General features: G+C 35.7%; 1 protein-coding gene across 2 annotated transcripts in view; it reads right to left on the minus strand.

Moving 5' to 3' along the window:
* LEKR1 (leucine, glutamate and lysine rich 1) overlaps window positions 1–24,021 on the minus strand; it is a 185,210-nt gene that overhangs the window by 147,867 nt on the left and 13,322 nt on the right. The window contains exon 3 of one of the 2 annotated variants that reach the window (XM_043595049.1): window positions 19,759–19,973. The exons of the other annotated variant lie outside the window; for it this stretch is intronic. Within the exon in view, the coding sequence (XP_043450984.1) occupies window positions 19,759–19,973 (215 nt within the window). The remainder of the gene's footprint in view (window positions 1–19,758; window positions 19,974–24,021) is intronic. 2 annotated transcript variants of the gene reach the window in all.

Raw genomic sequence — 24,021 nt, forward strand, 5'->3', positions numbered from 1 at the left:
TTTTATTTGTTTATCCATCCTCAAAATGGATATAATAGGAGTTGTTGATCATACCTCACTCAATGAGTTAATTCATTGTTCACTAATTTCAAACTGTTCCTCTTTAGAAAAATGTAAAATAAAGGATCTTAGAAGAAATCCAATTGCACACTTTTTGGAAGATACATTAATTCAAATCTGTAACAAATAAAAACCAGCCTATTCCTAAGCTAAAATAACATGATCTGACTTGTGTGTTCAGGCCTGGTGGTAACTGAAGCAGTAGGAGTTGGGTAGAGAGATGAAGAGCTAAAGAAAGCTAACAGAAAGGTAAACTGGGACTGCATTCTTTAGAAAAGTTTTGCTGCCTCCTTAGTGAACAGGAGCATTAGTAAGGCAGCCACCTGTCACTACCAGGACTGGCTTCAAGTTACACAGATGGTGTAGGTTCTCACTAGGGTCTAACTGCCCTCCTAGTTATTTCCTGTGGTCTTCTTATAGATTTCTTCCAGTGCTAAGTCAGCCTTGCTTAAATAAATTAATTAATTAAGTAAATAAAAACCACTTCTCCAATCCCTACTCTACTCTTTTTCCTACAAAAAGACTATGTAAGATCCCTGAAACTCAGGTAAAAGGATTTGCAGGAAAGCTACACTCAACTGCTGACCCTCAGGGTTTACTTACTTTGTTTCTTAGTTTTTGTACAACACCTTCCTCTCTTTTTTTCTGGCAAGTTGTTAATTTTATTATGTCTTTTTATAACACCTCACTATGCATTTGGAAATAAAAGAGTATAATAAATGAAAGTAACAATTAAGTTCTAAAGTCATGGTTTCTACAAAATCTCAAAGTTGGGCTAGGCATTTTAAGTCACCATTTAAAAAGGAATTAATTGTTTTAGTATAGCTGAGATTGAGATATTTCCTGACGTAAGAACTTCCCTTATATTAGGTAACGTTCAGATATCCACGGTAGGTGGGAATGAGATGATATCTACGGAGGAATAACTGTATGCTATGAACCTGAGTTTAAAAAAAAAAAACAAGGAAAGGAAAAAAAGGAAGATGAGAGGAGTGAGACATAACTGAATTCCTGCCAGGCACAGAGTAAAGTGTACATCATTCCTATGAAGTAGCTGGTTCTTTGACCATTTTCTAGATGAAGAAACCAAAGTAAGAAAAGATTACAAGGCAAGGTCATGGGGCTAGGAAATAGCAGAGCCTTTACTGTTTACACCATCTAATACATGGTTTCTCTTCATTCATTCTTATAACTCCCACTAGGCTTTAGTCCAATAAAAATTGCATTTTATAATGATAAATAACTAATTTAAGCAAGGGAAATTCAAGGGGAAAAAATAAATAGAAAGAATACTGAATGTCTAGAACCAAAATTCTACACTGCTGATTAAAAAGCTTGGGGAAAAAGAGACCTCCTTTAAAAAAACAAAGCAGAAAAATGTACCTTATTTTGGTAACTACATTGTTATAATGATAACACAATGGTACACAGAAGAGCTTTCAAAGTTATAGTGGTTATAAAAGATATACATGTATACATAGGTCTAGCAACATTGTTGAATAAATATCAATCTCCATAACCTTGCCAGATCTAGTAACAAGAAACCCATGTAGGCATTATTTATACCAATAGTAAAAACACCTGTCAACTTCTATTTACTGTTTGCACATGTCCACAGAGAGAAGGAATAAAGGAAAACAGTAGACTGCATACCCAAGGATTTTGGTCGGGAACACAATCTAGTAGTGGTGAACAATGAAAAGACAACAAAAGGATTAGCTGGTCTTAGAACTAAATGATGTGAATAAAATTTGTTTAGGTTTCTGAAAGTTTAAGTAATGCATAGTACAAATATTAATATAATAAATTCATATCTATATACCTAGACAAAAAATGATATGAACTTCTAAGTTTAAATTATTTGTTAATGGCACTGTGTCTATTTAAGAGCCATTTTTCAGTGCCTGAAAAAGAATAAATATCCAATGGAATTCAACCTGATTTTTCCTGCCTTCCCCATGTTCATATACCCAACCACCCTCCCATCAATACTAGCTCTTATTTCACTGCAGATAATCTCACTCTGCCCCCAAGGGACAAATCAGGATCTTAGAAGAGAAATGAAGGTTTGAAAAGTCCCAGAGATTTGAAGTGATTCCCTAGGAAGTGCCCTACCCCATGAGAACTATAGTTGTGCATCAGTACTTGATACTGATCAGTACTTCTATAAAATCTTAATTATTCAAAATCAGTTGTCACACACATTTTTAATGTATGTCTCTTAACACTACTTCCACAAACCCCAGAGAATACTGCAAAAGTAGAAAAAGCAGAGCCTCAACAAGACATGTACAGAAGACAAGATCTTTTTAAAAAGGGAATTCTGGATATATTTCTTTCCTTGAGATACTATTTTTCTCCCACCCAAGGAACTAAAGTAAACATGCACACATTACTTTCTGGAGGAAGATGCAACAGTACAGTGAGGCAGGCCCTGCTTGTGTCTTCTTCCTTACAACAGAACTTGATATTTCAACAAGCAATGAGCCAACTCCCTGCAGTCAGTTGCCAGAACCCCTGCAGTTATAGGGAAGCTTTTGATCTTCTAATATAGGCATTTCCCCTTAGTGCTTTACCCCTCATATTCCTGCCTAGAAATGAACATGATGTCTGGCAATGTAGAAGCCATCTTGAGATCACAAGAAGACCAGCATGAGGCTCTCTACTCACTGAGAAAGAGTGAGAGATGGAAAGGGGCTAGCTCCCTGGTGACATTGCTGAGCTGCCTATACCCCTTATTCTTGATTCAAGAAACAAATTAAAGCCACTTGCTGCAGAATGCATTCCTAACTGATATAACTAGTCTATGTGGAAGGTAGATTTGGCAGGGGAAGATAATTCACAAAATCTGCCTCGTTGTTCCCATCACGCTCCACTCTAGCCAGGTACACCTATTTCCTCCCATTCTCCCATTTATAAACTCGGAGATACTCTCTGTATTAGTTTTTTAAATTTTTTTAATGTTTATTCTTGAGAGAGAGAGAGAAAGAGACAGAGCATGAGTGGGGGAGGGGCAGAGAGAGAGGGAGACACAGAATCTGAAGTGGGCTCCAGGCTCTAAGCTGTCAGCACAGAGCCCGACGCCAGGCTCAAACTCACAAACTGTGAGATCAGGACCTGAGCCAAACTGGCACGCTTAACCGACTGAGCTACCCAGGTGCCCCAATTTTGATCCCAAACTATGAGCTCAGTCTGGCTCTCTGAACCCTTGGTACCTACTACCTGTGCCCATTTCTCTGGCTGACTGCTTTAGGCTTTTACTTATATGGCTCACCTGACTGGTGAGAACAGCCAACTATGCTCAATAGAACTCTTAAGTCTGGTTCCTCATACACAGGCCTATTGTATAGCTGCTTAAATCTTCATGCCAGAGTCTTAACCTAGCATGAGCAGAAGAGAAGTCAAAGAAGAAATGTTTAGCAGACACATAGAAAACACATTTATAAAACTACTGACTTTTGTGAACAAGCTATTGACTAGCTATTTTGTGACTATTTATTGACTAGCTACTTTGTGACTAGTGTGACAATTTAATCCATGACTTAAAAAAAGTTTTTAGTTATTCAAAGCAATATTTAATTTGGCTAAAATATCAATCCAAGATCACAACCAAGATCACAACCTGTTGCTCTCAGGTCCTCCCTCTTATAATTAAAAAACCCTGATCATAACACACACAAGTATAAGAAGACTCTGAAAGGTGGAAAGAAGGCAGATGGGCTAGAAATCTCAGAACTTGAGAAATACCAAGGCAATGAGATCGCTGAGTTTCCTTATTATATCCATATATCCCAGACAGGGTGCTGAAATCTCCAACCCAGAATCACCAACAATCACAAACCAAAAAAGAAAAAGAAAAAAAAACCTTGAAGAAAAATCTGATCTACTTAACTGATGAGGAATAGGGTCACTAAACAACAAAAACATTCTTGGCAATATCCACCCTCTCAAACTAGACATCAACTGTACAACTGTACCTCCCTACCCCAGAATTTCAGTAGGCCTGGGATCAAGTAGAAACTTGATCTTTCACACCACGCCATCCCTACCCCCATAGAGGCAGGTAGTGTATTCCAATTCACCTGACAGGTGCAGTGTCAATGGGATGATCTGGGAGTTGATCTTCCATTTCCCTCTTGCAGAAGCTAAGATATGCTCTAACTCCCCCACCAGGGCAGTAACAGCAGGGCCAGGGGAAAGCTGAGCCTCCACTCCCACCCTGCACCAAGTCTGAACAAAGTGTAAGTCCGTAGTAGTGACCACTTCACTTCCCTTCTACTCCTGGTGTCAGTGAGGCCTAGTGGGAAACTAAACCTCCGTATCAAGCAACAGTAAAGAGATCGAATGAAGCAGTTAAAAACACTACTAGCAGCACTCCTGCTCTTGCTCCCCATCCAGATTCCATGTCACGGGGTCCCAATTAGGAGCCTCCAGCCCCACTCAACACCAATGAGGTAGAATAAGGTAGTATGAGACCAACTAGTCAACACTCCGCTTCCTTTCCTCTGATGCCAGTGGGACCAGGTTGCTGAGCCTCCCTCCCAGCTGCCATCAACAAGGCAGAATCAAGTGATGGGAACCAGGGCTGGGTGGCACTCTACTTCTCCCATCCCTTGGTGTCAGTGGGGCACAAAGTGGAGCCAAGCTTCTGCCTCCTGCTGCAACGAAGCAGTGTGTGTCAGCCCTCTGATTCACACTCTCTGGTGACAGTGACTTCAGCAGCAGGGAGCTAACGTTATAACCCAAGCAGAGATACAAGGCAGTGCAAGTTGGTGACCCACTTTAGCCAGAAAAGTGTGAAGGGGACCAAAGAGGGTAGGTGAAGTTCCACTCTACCAGACTGATACAGTATGAGTCAAAACCCATTTTTACTGGAGTGGTGTCAGTGAACTCAGCAGGAAGCTGAACAAATATGCCCATCTGGCTTTCATGCTATACCTCAACAGGGGGAGTGCCTGCTTAAAAAAAAAAAAAAGATGAAATAGGATCCAGAGCCTCACAGTATAACCTCAAAAATAACCAGGACTCGATGGAAAATCACTTATCATGCCAGAAGGAGGAAAATCATAACATTAACAAGAAAAGATAAACAATAGACCCAACACTGAGATAAATCAATTGTTGGAATTATCTGACAAGGATTATAAAGCAGCCAGAATAAAAATTATTTTAAAAGCAATTTAAAATTCTATTGAAATAAAAAATAAAGAATCTCAACAAATAAATAGAAGTTACAAAAAAATAACCAAATAGAAATTACAGAAATGAAAAAATATAATAACTGAAAGAAAAAACTCACTAGATGGGCAGAAGACAGAATCAATAAACTTTAGGATAGATCAACAGTATTCACCCAATCTGAACAGAGAGAAAATGGGGGGAAAATAACTAACAAAGTCTCAGAGACATGTAAGACAATAGCAAAAGAGCTAACATTCATGATTAGAATCTAAGAAGAAAGTCAGAAAGTAGGGCTAAATAATATTCAAAGAAATAATGGCTGAAAACTTTCTAAATATGGCAAGACATATAAACCTATAGATTCAACAAGATGTAGGGAAGATCTTATTCTACCCAAATAGAATAAACTCAAAGAAGTCCATGTAAGACATATCATAATTAGACCACAGACTATAAGTCATGTGTCTACACTGCAATAACTAGAGCATCCACTAAGAAACCCATGCAGAGCAGTATACATATATCACTATAAACATATCAGGATATAATCCTTAAAATGTTCAAGAAACCAACAGAAAGGTAAGAAAAGAGAAACAAAGAAAAGAGAACCAGAGGAAACAAACTGAACACAAATAATAAAATGGCATACCAATAATTACCTTAAGTGTAAATAGTCTAAATACATGAATTAAAAGAGGTTGGCAGAGTGGATTAAAAAAAAAACTACATGGTTCAACAATATGCTGTCTACAAAACTCACTTAAAATATAACATAGGTAGATTAAGAGCAAAAGAATAGAAACAATATACCATGTAAATCATTTAAAAAAAACAGTAGTGTCTATATTATCAGATAAAGTAGACTTCCCAGCAAATAAAATTACTATAGAGAAATAAGGACATCACATAATGATAAATGGATCAATCCACCAGGAAGACATAACAGTCCTAAAGGTATACATGTCAAACAACAGAACCACAAAATATGTGAAGCCAAAATTATAGAACTCAAAGAATAACAGACAAATCTACAACTAGAATTGGGGACTTTCAGAATTACACTTCCAGGAAACAGACAGAATTAGACAGAAAATCAGCAAGGAAATGAAAGAACTCAACAAAGCTACTAACCATCAGATTTTAATTGCCATATATTAAAAAATTCCACCCAACAATAGAAGTATACACATTTCTTTTTCAAGCACCCACGTAACAGTCATCAAGACAGAGCTTATACTAGGCCATAAAATCAATTTCAACAAATTTTTAGAAGTTGAAATTATACAAAATATATTCTCTGAGCGCAATGGAATCAAGCTAGAAATCAATAACAAAGATGACAAGAAAATCTACAAACACTTGGAAACCAAACAGCAAACTTCTAAACAATGCCTATGTCACATAATGCATGCATTATGTCAGGGGCGCCTGGGTGGCTCAGTTGGTTGAACGTCCAACTTCAGCTCAGGTCATGATCTCACATTCCGTGAGTTTGAGCCCTGTGTTGGGCTCTGTGCTGACAGCTCAGAGCCTGGAGCCCGCTTCAGATTCTGTGTCTCCGCCTCTCTCTGCCCCTCCCCTGCTCATGTTCTGTCTCTCTCTGTCTCAAAAATAAATAAAAACATTAAAAAAAATTTTTTTAATAAAAAAATAATAAACAATGCATATGTCAAAGAAGAAGTCTCAAAAGAAATTTTCTAAATTATACATACACACAAGCCCACACATAGAGAACTGAAATGAAGATGAAAGTACAGCATATCAGAATACGTGAAACGCAACTAAAGTAGTGAAGAGAGTTACATTTATGAGTAAAACATTAAGTGCTTCCATTAGAAAAGAGATAAGTGCTTCCACCAAAAAAGGGAGTTTTCAAATAAATAATCTAAGACTTGCTACTTTGTATACCTGAAACTAACATTATACTGTATGTTAACTAACTGGAATGTAAATAAAATTTTTTTTAAAAATCTAAGCTCCTACCTCAAGAAATTAGAAAAAGAATGGTAAAATAAACCCAAAGCAAGCAAAAGAAAAAAAATACCAAAGATAAAAGAAGAAATCAATTAAATTGAAAACAGGAAAATAATAGAGAAAATCAATGAAACGAAAACCTGACTCTTTAAAAACATCAACAAAATTTATAAATCTACAAGAAAAATTAAAAGAATAAAAAGAGACAAAGATCAACAACATCAGGAATGAAAGAGGGCATATCACTGCAGATCCTGTAGTCATCAAAAGGATAGTTGGGGCGCCTGGGTGGCGCAGTCGGTTAAGCGTCCCACTTCAGCCAGGTCACGATCTCGCCGTCTGAGAGTTCGAGCCCCGCGTCAGGCTCTGGGCTGATGGCTCAGAGCCTGGAGCCTGTTTCCGATTCTGTGTCTCCCTCTCTCTCTGCCCCTCCCCCGTTCATGCTCTGTCTCGCTCTGTCCCAAAAATAAATAAACTTTGAAAAAAAAAATTAAAAAAATAAATAAATAAATAAAAAGGATAGTAAGATATGACTATAAACAACACTCTAAAAAATTTGACAACTTGGGATAGAATTGCTTGAAAACCATGAACTACCAAAACTCAACCAAGATGAAATAAATAATCTGAGTACTCTTATAACCATTAAAGACATGGATCTGTGATTTAAAAGCTATCAGCAAGGGGCAATCCAGTGGCTCAGTCAGTTAAGCGTCTGACTTCAGCTCAGGCCATGATCTCATGGTTCATGGGTTCAAGCCCCATGTCAGGCTCTGTGCTGACAGCTCAGAGTCTGGAGCCTGTTCCAGAATCTTTGTCTCCCTCTCTCTCTGCCCTTCCTCCTGACAAAAAATGAATAAACATTTTAAAAAATGCAACCAACGACAAAAAAGTCTCCAGGTTCAGATGGTTTCACTGGAGAATTCTACCAGACATTTAAAGATGAATTAATCAATCTCTTTCAGAAGATTCCATCAACATAATACTAACACCAGACAAAAACATCATAAAAAAATGAAACTGCACACCATTATCTCTCAATAATTTAGACACAAAAACCCTCAACAAAATATTAGCAAATCAGATCCAGTATATGTATACAATACACCATGACCAAGTGGAATTTATTCTAGGGATACAAGTCTGGTTCAATATTTTTAAATTAATCGATATATTTCACCATATCCACAGGATTAAGGGGAGCAATTATATGATTATATCAAAGGACAAAGAAAAACCATTTAACAAGATCCATCATTTATTCATGATAAAAACTCAGCCAACTATGAAGAGAAGTGGACTTCTTCAACTTGATAGAACATCTACAAAAAACCTATAGCTGACATCACACTAATGCAGTGAAAGAGTGAATGTTTTCCCCCTAAGACTGGGAACAAGGCAAGGATGTACACTCTCACAGTATTTAATCAACATATTACTGGAAGTTCTAGTCACTGTAGCAAAGCAAAAAAAAAAAAAAAAAAAAAAAAGATATAAATAGCAAAGAAAAAGAAAACTATCCATATTTGCAGACACCATTGTCTTCATTTCTATATGCTAACAATGCATTTGTATATACTAAAAACAAGCATGTGGAAACCAAAATTAAAAACACAATACCATTTACAAACACTCCAAAGAAAATAAAATACTTGAGTATAAATTAACAAAACATGTACAAGCTCTGTATGCTGATAATTACAAAATGCTGATGAAAGAAATCAAATAAGATCTAAATAAATGGAAAGGTATATTGTGTTCATGGATTCGAAGACTCAACATAGTAAAGATGTCAATTTTCCCCAAACTGATACACAGGTTAATGTAATTGCTATCAAAATCCGAGCAAGATGTTTTGTAGACACAAACCAATTCTTAATTTTTTATGGCAAGGTAAAGAAACTAAACTAAAACAATCTTTAAAAGGAAGAATAAGGGGCGCCTGGGTGGCGCAGTCGGTTAAGCATCCGACTTCAGCCAGGTCACGATCTCGCGGTCTGGGAGATGGAGCCCCACGTCGGGCTCTGGGCTGATGGCTCAGAGCCTGGAGCCTGCTTCCGATTCCGTGTCTCCCTCTCTCTCTGCCCCTCCCCCGTTCATGCTCTGTCTCTCTCTGTCCCAAAAATAAATAAAAGTTGAAAAAAAAATTAAAAATAAAAAGAAGAATAAAATAGGAGGAATCACTCTACCTTTAACATAAAGGTCTACCAATTTACTACAGTAATCGAAACTGTGTGGGACTGGTGGAAAAACAGACACATAGATAAATGGAACAGAATACAGAACCCCCAAATAAACCAATACAAATGTGCTCAACTGATTTTTGACAAATGTGCAGAAGCAATTCTATGAAGGGGAGGTAGTCTTTTAAATAAATGGTGCTGGAGCAGTTGAACATTTACAGGCAAGAAATGAACTTTGACCTAAGTCGTACGCCTTATTTAAAAAATTAAGACAAACTGAAATATGTCTTAAGTACAAAACATAAAAACTTCTAGAAAAATGACAGTGGAAAATCTTCAGGATCTATGGCTAGGCAAAGAGTTCTTAGACTTAGCAAAAGTATGATCTATAGAAAGATAAACCAATAAATTAAATTTCATCAAATGTAAAAAAAAAAAAAGTTTTGGTCTGCAAGAGACCTTGTAAAGAGGACTGGGAGATAATATTTACAAATCAAAAAAGGCTTAGTGTTGAGAGTATATAAAAAAAATTCTAAAAACTCAACAGTAAAAAAAGTCAATATTTCAATTAGAAAATGGGCAAAAGATATGAGTAGACATTTCACAGCAGAGAATATACAGAAAACAAATGAGCACACTGTTAAGGGCTGAATATGTGCCTTCAAACTCCAAATGTTGAAGCCCTAACCCCCAATGTGACTGTATTTGAATACAGGGCCTTTCAGGAGGTAATCAAGGTTAAAACACATTATGAGGGTGAGGCCCTCATCCCACAGCACTGGTATCCACAAAAGAGAATGAGGAGACTCGGAGATCTCTCTCTCTTCAAACATACAAACATGTCAGAAATCAAGCACCTTGAACTTGGACGTCTAGCCTCCAAAACTGTGAGAAAATAAATTTCTGTTGTTTAAGCCATTCAGTCTGTAGTATTTTGTTATGGCAGCCCCAGTAAACTAATACACACATGAAAAGAGGTTTAACATCATGAGTCATTAGGATGCAAAGTAAAATCATGATAAGGTACCACTACACACCTATCAGAACAGCTAAATTAAAAAATAGTCAACAACATCAAATGCTGGTGAGGATGTGGAAAAACTGGATGACTCATATATTCCTGGTGAAAATGCAAAAGGCTATAACCACATTGCAACACTATTTGGAAGTTTCTTATAAAATCAAACATGCAGTTACCCTAAAATCCAGCAACTGCACTCCGAACATTCGTAGAAGTGAAACAAAACTCATGTTCAAACACAACCTGTATATAAACATTCATAGCAGCTTCCTTTGCAATAGGGAAAGCTGAAAACAACCAACATGCCCTTCTGTGAATGATTAATATAAATGATTAAACAAAATATGGTACATCAATACAATGAATACAATGTAATACTATTCAGTAATAAAAAAGAATGAACTATTAATACACACTACTTGAATGCATCTCCAAAGAATTATGCTGGATGAGAAGCCTATCCCAAAAAGACTAATATTCTATGATTCCATCTATATGACATTCTTGAAAGGACAAAATTATAGAAATGGTGGTTGCCAGGGGTCATGATTGGAGGAGGGAGAGGGTAACTGTGACTATAAAGAGCAACATGAGTAATCCTGTGGTAATGAAACTGTTCTGCATCTTGACTATATCAATGTCAATATCCTCACTATGATATTATACTACAGTTTTACAAGCTGTTACCAACAGGGGAAACTGGGTAAATAGTACACAGGATCTCCATTATTTCTTACACTGCATGTGTCTATAATTACCTCAAAATTAAAGTTTAATGTAAAAATTCCATTCAATTCTAAATGCAAATATTTCTGACCAATAATCTGCCATTATGGTTCTTGAATTCTCTGAAGTAAACACCCAGCTGTGATCAGTGTACTACTCTGTTATGACTTTTATAAAAGGTAAAATTTTCTATATGTCATTCTGACCAGCTGGTGAGCATCATAAGCTTAAACTAAGAGTTTCAATAAGCTTATATCAATAGAACACTCTAGTAGCTATAATAATGATATATTTATCTATACAGTATCAATCTACCTGCAAACATAGAATTTCCTTGTGGCTACTCAAATGAAGTCCTTTCCAGAGGAACTCTGGAGTAGACCTCCCAAGGAGCCCAAAAAGATACTTCTGCCACAATGTCAAGTTCGCAGCTCAATACTAGTCTATGACAGACACCAAAGGAATTGATATAGAAGTAGTAACACTAACCTATTATAACGAGAAAGTCAAGGTTAGAAAATGTTATTTGAGGGTGCCTGGGTGGTTTAGTCGGTTAAGCATCCGACTTTAGCTCAGGTCATGATCTCACAGTCTGTGGATGTGAGCCCTGCGTTGGGCTCTATGCTGACAGCTCAGAGCCTGGAGCCTACTTCCCTCTCTCTCTGCCCCTCCCCCGCTCGTGCTCTGTCTGTCTGCCTGTCTCTCTCAAAAAATAAACATTAAAAAATTTTTAATAAAAAAATAAAGATGGGGCGCCTGGGTGGCGCAGTCGGTTAAGCGTCCGACTTCAGCCAGGTCACGATCTCACGGTCCGTGAGTTCGAGCCCCGCGTCGGGCTCTGGGCTGATGGCTCGGAGCCTGGAGCCTGTTTCCGATTCTGTATCTCCCTCTCTCTCTGCCCCTCCCCCGTTCATGCTCTGTCTCTCTCTGTCCCAAAAATAAATAAACATTGAAAATAAAAATAAAAATAAAAATAAAGAAAGAAAATGTTATTTGAAATCCATTCTTTCTTTAAGTTTTAGGCACTCATATTTTTCTGTTTATTTCCTTTGTCCACCATGTTCTATTCTTTCTCTTGGGCTATCTATACTTTGATTCAGGTTTCATGAGGCTTAGTGAGTACAGTTATAAACACTTATAGCACATGAAAAAAATAAAAATGTTTAAAGTATTAAGTCATTCTTTTAAATGTCAGCATAAGACTTCTGGTTTCCAATCAGATGTGTAAGGAGCTTTAGAAGTCACTATGCTATCCTAACAATAGGTTAAAAAGATGAACAAAGTGAAAAATGAACAACTCTTGCTAGATCTGTTAGAGAAGTAAGGTCACAGGGCAAACCACTGCCCCCTAAATTAGAGACAGATAAGGTGGATACAGAGAATCAGAACTTCTCAGAGCAGAAACCCACAAGAGAAACCTTCATGGGAACCAATGCATGGAAAGAAAAACCTGAATTGTAATAGGCAAATGACTGGAAGCTCACTGTGGACATCAATCTGAGAGATAAAAACTATAGGGGGAGAGGGAAACCACACTTTTGTGAGTTTTATATCCAGGAGCCTTACCAGGTCTTCACAGTAAAGATTAGAGAAAAATCCACTTGTGCTTCTGACAAGGAGAGGGGAAACATATTTCAAATATGATGAAATGTACCAGAGCTTTCTATTCTGTTTAAGAGGCCTGCTCTCAAGAAAAACTATCTTATCAGAGTTTAAACTACTGGGGTTTTATCAGGGCCCAACTGACCTGGCAAAGGGAAATACCCAACTTCAGCCCACCCCAGCCATCCTGTCCTACCTAGGGTGGGAGTGGGGAGGGGTAAGAGGCTGGCAACTGAGAAACATCTGTGAAGTTCACAGTCTAGAGGCACAGGCTCACTGCAAGACTGGGACCCAATCCCAGGACTACTGAATACCTCTCCTACACTCCCACCCACCACATTACACTGCATTACTAAAGACCCATTAACTGCAATTCCTTTCACCTAGAACATCATGTTCTCCTTCCAAAAAATTGGAAGGCACACTAAAAGGCAAAAAACAAAAACAAAAACCCAGTTTGAAATGACTAAACAAACATCAGAACCAGAGGCAGATATGGCAGGAATGTCAGAATTATCAGACTAGGAATTTGCGATTAGTATGAAAAGAGCTTTAATGGAAAAAGTAGACAATATTCAAAAATACATGGGTAAGTAAGCAGAGATATGAAACTTCTAATAAAGAATCAAAAATAAATGCTAGAGATCAAAAACACTATAACAAGATGAAGAATGCCTTTAATGGGTTTATTAGTAGACAAGACATCATTGAGGAAAGAATTCTCTGAGCTTGAGGATATGACAATAGAATTGAAAAGCTGCTAAAACTGAAAAGCAAAGGGAAAAAATGAAAAAAAGAGAGAGAGAGGGAGAGACTCTAAGAACTTTGGGACAACTATAAAGGGTGCAACATATGTATAACAAGAATACCAAAAGAAGAAAGAAAAGAAATAGTATTTGAAACGATTGAGAATTTCCTCTAAATTAATGTCAGACACCAAACCACAGATCCAGAAACCTCAGAGAATACCAAGCAAGATGAATACCACCCTGCCCTGCAAAAAACCCCACAGTTAGGTATACCATCTTTAAACTACAGAAAATCATGACTAAAGAAACACATCATGCAAATCCTGATGGTGAATATTTACGTACACTTACTTAAAGTGAAAAGAATGACAGCAATGGTACAAGAAATAGGAGGAAAGAATCAGGAATATTTTGTTATTATAAGGTACTTACACTACCCAGGAAGCAGCACAGTGTTATTTGAAAGTAGACTTGGGTTAGCTATAAATATATAATGCAAATTATACAGCAACAACTAAAAAAAAAAAAAAGTAAAAAACAAGTAGAACTGATATTCTAAGAAAGAGAAAATGTAATTATTTAAAACGCTCAAATACACAAAAGGCAGAAAAAGTGTGAAAGACAAACATAAGAATAAAAATAAGAACAAGGGCAACAAATAGAAAACAGTAATAAAAATGGTGATAGTGATCCAACTACATCAATCTTTACAGTAAAACTTTGATTTGTGAGCATAATTTGTTCTGAAAACATGCTTGTAATCCAAAGCACCCAAATATCAAAGGGAATTTCAAGAACTATTGGCTCAGTTGTGATCATGTGACATTAGGAATCACGTACTACTCATATTTCAAGACATCGTTCATTTATCAAGTTCAAATGTATTAGAAATGCTTGCTTGTCTTGTGGAACAGTCACAGAACAAGTGACTCACAATCCAAGGTTTTACTGTACTTTGAATGTTAATGATTGAAATCATTAACAGAGTGTATGAAAAATGAGACCCAAGTATATGTTGTCTGGAAGAAACCCATTTTAAATATAAAGACACATGTAGATTAAAAATAAAGCAGTGGAGAAAGATATATCATGCTAACACTAATCAAAAGAAGTGAGAATGTCTGTATTCATTTCAGACAGAGAAGACTTTAGAGCAACGACAGTTATCAGAGTTGAAAAGGGGTATTATGTAATGATAAAGGAGTCAATACTCCAAGAAGACATAATAATCCTTAACAACAGAGCCTAACAACAGAGCATCAAAATATGTGAGGCAAAAGCTTATAGAATTACAAGGAGAAATAAATAAATCCACTAGCATGAAGACTTTGATACAAAAATGGACAGATACAGCAGGTGGAAAATCAGTAAGGTCATAGTTGAACTCAACAGTATCATTAATCAATTGATATAATTGACATCTATGGACTACTTCACCCAAGAATAGCAGAACATACATTTTTCTCAAGCTCACATGGAACATTCACCAAGTTAGGCCACATTCAGGGCCATAAAATACACCCTAACAATTTTAAAAAATTAAAATCATACAATGTCTGATTCCATGAGGAAATTAAACTACAAATGAAACAGAAGAGCTGAGAAATCCCCAAATACTGGGAAATAAAAAAAGACACTTCTGAATAACATATGGGTCAAAGAAGAAGTCACAAGAGAAGTTTAAAAATACTTTGAACTAAATGAAAATGAAAATACAACTTATTGAAATGTATAGTATGCAAATCTATATGATCACCTATGTAGAAAATACATAACAAAATACATAACATACAAAAGTCAATAAATTTCCTATACACTATAACTACATGGAATTTGAAATTAAAAACAGATTACCATTTACATTAGCAACCCCCCCCAAAAAATTAAATACGTAGGTATAACCGTGAAAAACTCTTAACAAAATATATATAAGATCTATATAAGAAAATGAAATGTAGATGAAAGAAAACAAAGAACAATTAAATAAATTGAGAGTTACTCCGTGTGTGGATAGGAAGGCTCAATATTGTCAAGATACCAATTCTTCCCAACTTGATGTATAGATTTAATTCAGTATCAATCAAAATCCCACAAGTTATTTTGTGGATATGAACACACAGATTCTGAAGTTTATATGGAGAGACAAAAGACCCAGAATAGCCGACTCAATATTGAAGGAGAAAAACAAATTTGGAGGACTGACACTACCTGGCTTCAAGACTTACTACAAAACTACAATAATCAAGATAATGTAGTACCAGTAAAAAAAAAACAAAAACAAAAACAAAACAAAACAGACAAAGATACTAATGGAACAGAATACAGAGTCCAGAAATAGATCCACATGAGGGCTCCTGGGTGGCTCAGTCGTTTGAGCCTCTGGCTTCAGCTCAGGTCATGATCTCGCGGTTTCGGGAGTTTGAGCCCTTCCTCAAGCTCTGTGCTAACAGTGCGGAGCCTGCTTGGGATTCTCACTCTGTTCCTCCCCGACTCACACTGCCTCTCTCTCAAAATAAATAAATAAACTTTAAGAAAAAAGAAATAGATCCACATAAATACTACAGTCAACTGCTCTTCAACAAAGGAGCAAAGGCAATACAATTGAGCAAAGATGATCTATTTAACATATCACGCTGGGAGCAACTATAAGACATCCAAGTGCAAAAAAAAAAAAAAAGTAAAGAAAAAAGAAAAAAAAAAGAATATAAGTACAGAGTTTACAATCTTCACAAAAATTAACTCAAATGTATCATGGATATAAATATAAAATGCAAAAGTATAAAATTCCTAGAAAATAACAGGAGAAAAATTAGGTATGTGCAAAAGACACATCCAATAAAGGACTATTATCCAAAATATACAAAGAATTCTTAAATCTCAACAATAAGAAAATAATCAATCTGATTTTAAAATAGGCAAAACATCTGAATAAACACTTCAGCAAAGATATACAGATACCAAGCATATGAAAAGATGTTCAACATCATATGTCATCAGGGAAATGAAAATTAAAACAACAAGATACCAATACACACTTATAAGAATGGCCAAAATCCAAAATACCAACAACACCAAATTCTGGTGAGTATGTGGTAACAGGAACTCTCACTCATTCATTGTTGCCAGGAATGCAAAATGATAGAGCCACTTTGGAAGACAACTTGGAGGTTTCTTACGAAATTATCCATACTCTTACTGTATGATCCAGCAATCACACTTGGACATTTATCTAAAGGAGGTGAAAATGTATCTGCATACAAAAACCTGCACATGAATACTTATGGCAGCTTTATTCATAACTACCAAAACGTGGAAACAATCAAGGTGCTCTTCAGTAGATGAATGGATAAACTGTGGAACATCCAGGCAATGGAATATTATTCAATGCTAAAAAGAAGTAAGCTATCAAGCCATGAAAAGACATGCAAAAAACTCAAATGCATATTACTGAGTAAAAGAACTTGAAAAAGCTACATATTATGTGATTCCAACTATACAACATTCTGGATAAAACAAAACTATGAAGACAACAAATGGATCAGTGGTTGCCAGTCTTTAAAAGGGACGAAAAGATGAATAGGCATAGCACATAGGATTTTTATCCTCAAGAATGAGATTAGTGTACCTATAAAAGAAACCTGGAAGAGCTCCCTTGCTTCTTCCACCATGTGAGGACATAGCAAAAACACCAAACCAGGAAAGAGTAGGAGGGAGGAACCCTTCCAAATATGCCAGCACCGTGGGACTTCCCAGCCTGCAAAACTGTCAGAAACAAATAAATAATGTTTATAACCACCCAGTCTATGGTACTTTGTTATAGCAGCCCAAATGGACTAAGACACCCACTGATAAGCAATAGATCAATAGCATAAAACAGAGAGTCCAGAAATAGACTAGCATAGAAATTACTAGGTGGCATTTCAAATCAAAAGAGAAAGAATGAAAATTTAATGAATGATATTGAGACAAGCCATACATTTCAAAAAGAATAAATATGAAATTATAAATCCACCAGACAAAATTAATTCCAAATAGATTAAAAAGTTAACTAAAACAGCAGTACTATAAAAGTTTTAGACATATGTTGTGTTTTCAACCTGCCTGAATCTAGGTTAGTGTTAGCCAGAGTGAGTTTCTGTTGTTTGCAATCAAAAGAACTTGACACAGAACCTGGACCAGAATTTGGCATGAAATGTTAAAAAAATAAAAAATCAACACAGAAAAACACAATAAACAAAAAGATAGGCAAACATGAGGAAATATTAGCCACATATATAAACCAAAAATAATGTCCATATTTTATTAAAAACTCCTATAAATAAACAAAAATAAACAAATAACCCAATAGAAATTTTGACAACAGATATGAACAAGTACTTAGTAGAGGAAAACACAGAAATGTCTAATAAACATGAAAAAAATGTTCGGCCTCATTAGCAACAAAGAAACACAAATTAAACAACAATGAAAACTCAAGAAAAAAGTAAATATTCGAAAAAAATTGAAAAACGCTAATATGAACATGTAGGAAAATGGTCTTATAAACTATTCGTCAAATTAACACTATCTTCTCAAAGGACAATTTGGTATACATTTATCAGAATTTTATTTTTTTTTTAATGTTTATTTATTTATTTTGAAGGGGGGACAGGGCAGAGAGAGGTAAAGAAGCCCAAGCAGGCTCCACACTGTCAGCACAAAGCCCAACACTAGGCTCAATCTCATGAACCGGGAGACCATGATCCGAGACTAAATCAAGAGTCGGATACATAGCTGACTGACTGAGCTACCCAGGCACCCCATTTATCAGAATTTTAAGCTGGCATTTCCTTTCTTTCAGCAATTTCACTTCTAGGAATTTATCCCATGAAAACACATGTACACAAGAATATAAATATAAATACTATCTGTAAAAAAAATACTACCTGTAATAAGAAGTATTGGAAATAATCTAAATGTTGAAAAGAAAAATAAGTAAATTACGGCATATTCTTAAGAAGGAAAGTGTAACAGTTAAAAACAAGATTGATCTATACACACTAACACGGAACAATTTCCAATGTATGTAATTAAGTGGCTCATATATGATATATTAGATATTTTAAAGAAATATATCTATAATAAAAGAAAAGGCACAATAAAGGATCTAGAAAGATATACACCAAACCATTAAAAGCGGTTTTCTCTCCAGTAAGAAGAAAGTAATCAGAATAAAAAGGGAATTCTTTGCCTTTACTTCTGTTTACTTCTTTTGTGTGTTCATATGACTTATATAATGCGATATTCTATTAAAGAAAGTAAAATGTGAATACCCCAAACAAAAGAATCTCTGCTCTGACAGGCAAAACCCTCCAAATCTAAAATTTTAAGCTGAATACTTCAAGCTTCTTATTTTTCTACTAGAACATTATGAAATACTTTATTATTCAAATTTGAAATTAAAGACACTGTAACAAAATTTTCTTAGTAAAGGTCTAAGAAATATCAGGTTCAACTGAGATTTAATGTAATTATAAAAGCTTATAACAAAATGTAATAGAAGCACTTAATTCTAGGAGATTTAACAAAGTTCCTACTTTTACAAAGACATGATATTCACTAAATTCATTCATTCAAAGTTTACTAACATCAACTGTCGATATTTTAAATGGAGAAATATTCACTTATAGGAAAAAGGAAAGGCCATAAAATACCAGCAAAAACCCTTCTATAGAAGTGTCTGTATAAACATACTGAAGTGTCTTTAGGCAGACTAAATTGCTGATTAGATTCAGCAGCAATTAGGAACCCAATCTTTAATTTTATTCCAATTTCAGTGACTTAGAATCATGTACCAATTTTAATGTTTTGGCATCCTTTCAAAACATGAAAACCTTATGCTATAAATCTAAATATTCAAGGCCATTTAAAAACAAATGTTAAGTCACAAAACAACCAAAATTCACCTGATTTTGATAGACAAATCTTTCTAATGATAAATTAAGATATATATCTGGGGAAAAATATAACTTGACCCATCCCAACTATGACTACTGAATGAACTAGTTTCTAATTATTCAAACAGTAAATATTATGCCTCAAAAGAAATGCTCAAACTATAATAATTAGGTTTAACAGTTAGTAATAATTAATGAACAAACATAGGTGTATTAAAGTGTAAGTTATACCTGATATAGAGAAATTCCAGAAAAAACATTCAAAGTCTATTTATTTCCTGTACTTTCCTTTCAAACTAAATAAATGACAGAAAAGAATAATATACCTTTCTGTTTTGGATTCATTGTCAATTTTGTACTGTTCAAAATCTTGACTAAGAGACCGTAGCTTTTCTTGAAGTCTCTTTTCACGATCTACACTTCCTTGATAAAATTTCATCTCTTTTTCCATCGCTTTCATTTTTTCTTCCATAGCTTTAAACTCGTGAAGAATTAGATAGCTGACTCCACAGTACTTACAAACTTTTTCTTCAGGGGACATCTAGAAAATAGACATATATACATACATACATTGAAATGATATTTTTAAATTTCTGGCAAAGTTCCACTGAGGATGTTATTGCAACCACGCTGGTCAAATGAAGTAAATGCACACTGGACTATGCCATGGAGTAATAATTATGATGTTGCTGACATCTGGATAAAATTTTAAAAACTGGCATGACATTGACTCTGACACAGAATCTTGGAATTAAAAAAGGGTCTTTCAGAGTGATTGCTTCTCCATAGTATCTCTAAGAAAGATTTACTCTTGAAATATTTTCCATAAAATAAAACAAAAAATGATGAAAACATCTTTATAATTCTTGTTTTAAGATGAGTTTTTCCATGAAGTGGAGAGAAATCGCTGGCCTTTCACTGCCAGCTGCACTGTGATCCTGGAGATGCCTCTTGGCTTTTTCAGATCTTATTTTTCCTCATTTATAAAATTATGGCATTGGACCAAATGAACTCTTAAGTTCCTGTTCAGTTTTAATATTTTATGATTTTTACAGAATTTACAACAGAATTCTCTCATATAACCATAAATAGCAAGAACATTTTAAACCCAATCTCTTCTAACTCTGTTCTTTTCCCTTCAGGTAGGTACGGTTATACCCATTTTATAGATAAGGAAATGGAAACCACTGAAGTTAAACAACCAGTTGGTATATGGAGACATTGGGATTAAACCCAGGTCTATCTAAAACCTACCCCCTGTAACCATTTGTGTCATATTTTTCTGCTATGGGTGTGTCAGCTTAACCCTCTTACTTCTTAAATAAATAAGAAGTTCATATATCTCTGGCCAGCATAAGGGCAGTGAAAAATGGAATTCCAGCAAAGTGAAGAGAGAGGTAATTCTTTTTTCTGTCTCAAGTATATAAATATTCCTCAAGTAGACTCTACTCGTCCTGCTATTCACAAAGGCTAAGAGATGGCTTCATTAAATATTTGCCCCAGGGCGCTAAAATGAAAGCAACACTTGTATTCGAGGGGTACTTACTCTTAATGAAAACTCCCTTAAGACTGTAGAAACTGCTCCCACAACTAAGAGTGACACACTTCCCCCACCTGTCAATGCCATTACACAAGAGTCAGTTGAAACAAATAACAAATCTTTACATAGTATCATTTTGTTCATCTAAAGTTCAATAACAAAAATTTCAAATTAAAAACTGCAATACTGTGGGATACAGGTGAATGACCACATCAACCATCTAACTGCCAGAGATACCAAATTTACAGATTTGTAAAACAACAAGTTTGAAACAAATCATAAAAGTAACTTGGCGCAAGCTCTGGACGGGTTCATACAATCTATTCTAACCTGGATAAAAAGTTATCCAGATTCTATTTCAACCTCCCAAATGATGGGAAACTAGTTTGTAAAGCAGCCTGTTCTATCCTCTGACAGCTTCTCATGCTGACCCCAAATCTGCCTCCCTGGTAAGTGCACTGGCCCTAAATCTCCCAGTAACCATGTGGAACAACCCTAGACCTCGTTCTAATATTTAAAGACAGCTATCAGGAGCACTCCATATCTTCTCTTCTCCAGGTCAAGACTTCCAATTCCTTCAGCTGTTTCCCATATGACATGGTTTTGAATTTCTTCCTTATTCTGAATAATTTTCTCTGAACCTGTTCCAGTGTTCTATACATGTTTCAAAGTTTGGTCCCCAGAATTTAATACTCCAGCATGGTTGGTCTCACTAAAACAGAGTAAGAGAGGGCTCAAACTTCCCTCATTCTAGTATCTCATAGGTAATATCATTGGTAGTATCTTCTAATGCAACCTTCGTTCACAACAGTCTTTTCTATTTTTTATATGTTGATATTATATATTACTTGCTTTTGTGTTAAATAAAGCCCCTATTAAAAAAAATGCTTCAGTGTGAAACCATCTTTCATTATATTAAATATACCAATCTATTCCTTCTCACCTATGTTTGCTTTTTTAGAGAATTCACCTTCTACAGTCCTGGCTGCTCTGGTAATGTGACTAAATCTCCCTCCACCCATCAACCGTAGCCATGGCTGACTGGGGGATGAGGACTGGATATCAGACCTAGAAGAACGAAGCCCTAGGCTGGGATGAGCCAACCAGACTTGTAAGTGTTGAAGACCCTGGTATTTGGGACACCTTTAGGGCAGCCTGAATGGAGGCGGATCTTCCACACAGAGTTAGCCACATTACTGGAATGAGAGAGAAGGGTGAGCAGACATACACAGACAAGATGAGACAAAGATAATCTGGATCCAAAGTAAGAGAGGAAAAAAGGAACCAACGACCTTCAAATTCCTCACTTCAGTTACTCGTGCAACCTAGCTTCCCTACCTGTCCTTTGGGATCCATGCCCAATCTTCCTGCACTATTCTCTTTCCTCCTTATGCTACCTATTTCTTGCAACCAATAACCCCCATTCTATTGTGTATCTGGTTTTTCACATTGAAGTGCAGAAAATTAAATTATAATTATAATGTAAGTAAATTAATAACATATATATCTGTACATACATATCTTAGACACATATATCTTTTTCTTTTTTTTTAAGTTTTATTTTTATTTTGAGAGAGAGAGAGAGAGTGGGGATGGGGCAGAGAGAGAGGGAGATACAGAATCCAAAGCAGGCTCCAGGCTGTGAGCTGTCAGTAGAGCCCAAAGTGGGCTCGAACCTATGAACCACAAGATCATGACCTGAGCTGAAGTCGGAAACTTGACCAAATGAGCCACCCAGGTGCCTCTGACACACATGTATCTTAAAGATATGTATGTGTTAGACTCCCTTTATGTATTGACTTGGTGTGCAGGAAATTCTAAGCTTTGTGTCTCTTTGAAAATTGATCCTTATAAGCTGTTTTATCCATCTAATTCATTGATTTAAAGTGTTGAATATGACAAAACTGAGGAAAGAACTCCATAGCATGTCATATCTACTTGGTTGATACTGATCTATTACTCAGCACATTTGAAGAGTTGAAGGTACAACTTTTCAACTGATTATTAATCTATCCAATTATTTTTATAATCAGCCTATATTTACCCATATTGTCTTCAGGAATATTATGGCAAACTCAGTCAAATGTCTTCATAAAGTCTATACATTCTATAGCTACTATAGGTCCTGGACCTAGTAACTGTACACAACATCCACATGCTGATTCTCTTAATAAACATAAAATTGGCTCAAGGGTTACTGTTTTCTCTAGTATATCCTCACAAACCATCTTTTAATAAATATGTTCTAGTATATTGTCTGGAACTGAAATTGAGTTCCCTGGTTATAATTTATGGCCATTTTATACCTGGCATGGCATTTGTATGTTATCCTCTTACTCTCTATGTCTTCTCAAAGATCACCAAGAGTAAGTAGCTCCACAATCCCATTCAAAGGTACTATCAGTCCCTGGGAATATAACTTATCTAGGTCAAGAGACCTGAACTAATTCAGAACAGATGGGTATTTTCTTATAATCCCTTTGCTCTTGTGAGTTTTGGTTCCTTCTCATCAATTTGAAAATTATATTGCTTACTTGAAGGCACTTTCATTCCTAACCTTATGCCTATTAATCACAGTTCTTGCCCAGATTCTGGCAAAATGCTTTATCTTCATTCTAAAGAAAACTCTTGCTAGGTGGAGCTCATCTGCAGCCTGATGTACAAAACAGAAACAGTATAAACTTCACAGCTACAAAAGCTATTAGAATGTTATTCTAATATTCTAAACAGCAATCAAGGCAGGGGCAGGTAGAGCAGAAATACATAAAGTAATACATTTTATAGAATAGGTATTCTAGAAGTTCAGCAAAGAATACCCAAAAAATGATACCATGAGCTAGAAAACAAGACAATCAAATTACAAAAGAATAAGTCCATAAGAAGAGTCTCCAGAATTCACCTAGTACGATCTAAATTACTGAATGATCTATGTTAGATAAGTATATGGAACAAAAGTTTTCAGTATTATTAACTTGTAAACAATTTTCCATAAGCAAAAATACAACAGAAAAAAAATGCAATAACACTTTCAAATTCTTACTGTTTGTAT

Source organism: Prionailurus bengalensis, chromosome C2, assembly GCF_016509475.1.
Source record: "Prionailurus bengalensis isolate Pbe53 chromosome C2, Fcat_Pben_1.1_paternal_pri, whole genome shotgun sequence".
NCBI lineage: Eukaryota > Metazoa > Chordata > Mammalia > Carnivora > Felidae > Prionailurus > Prionailurus bengalensis.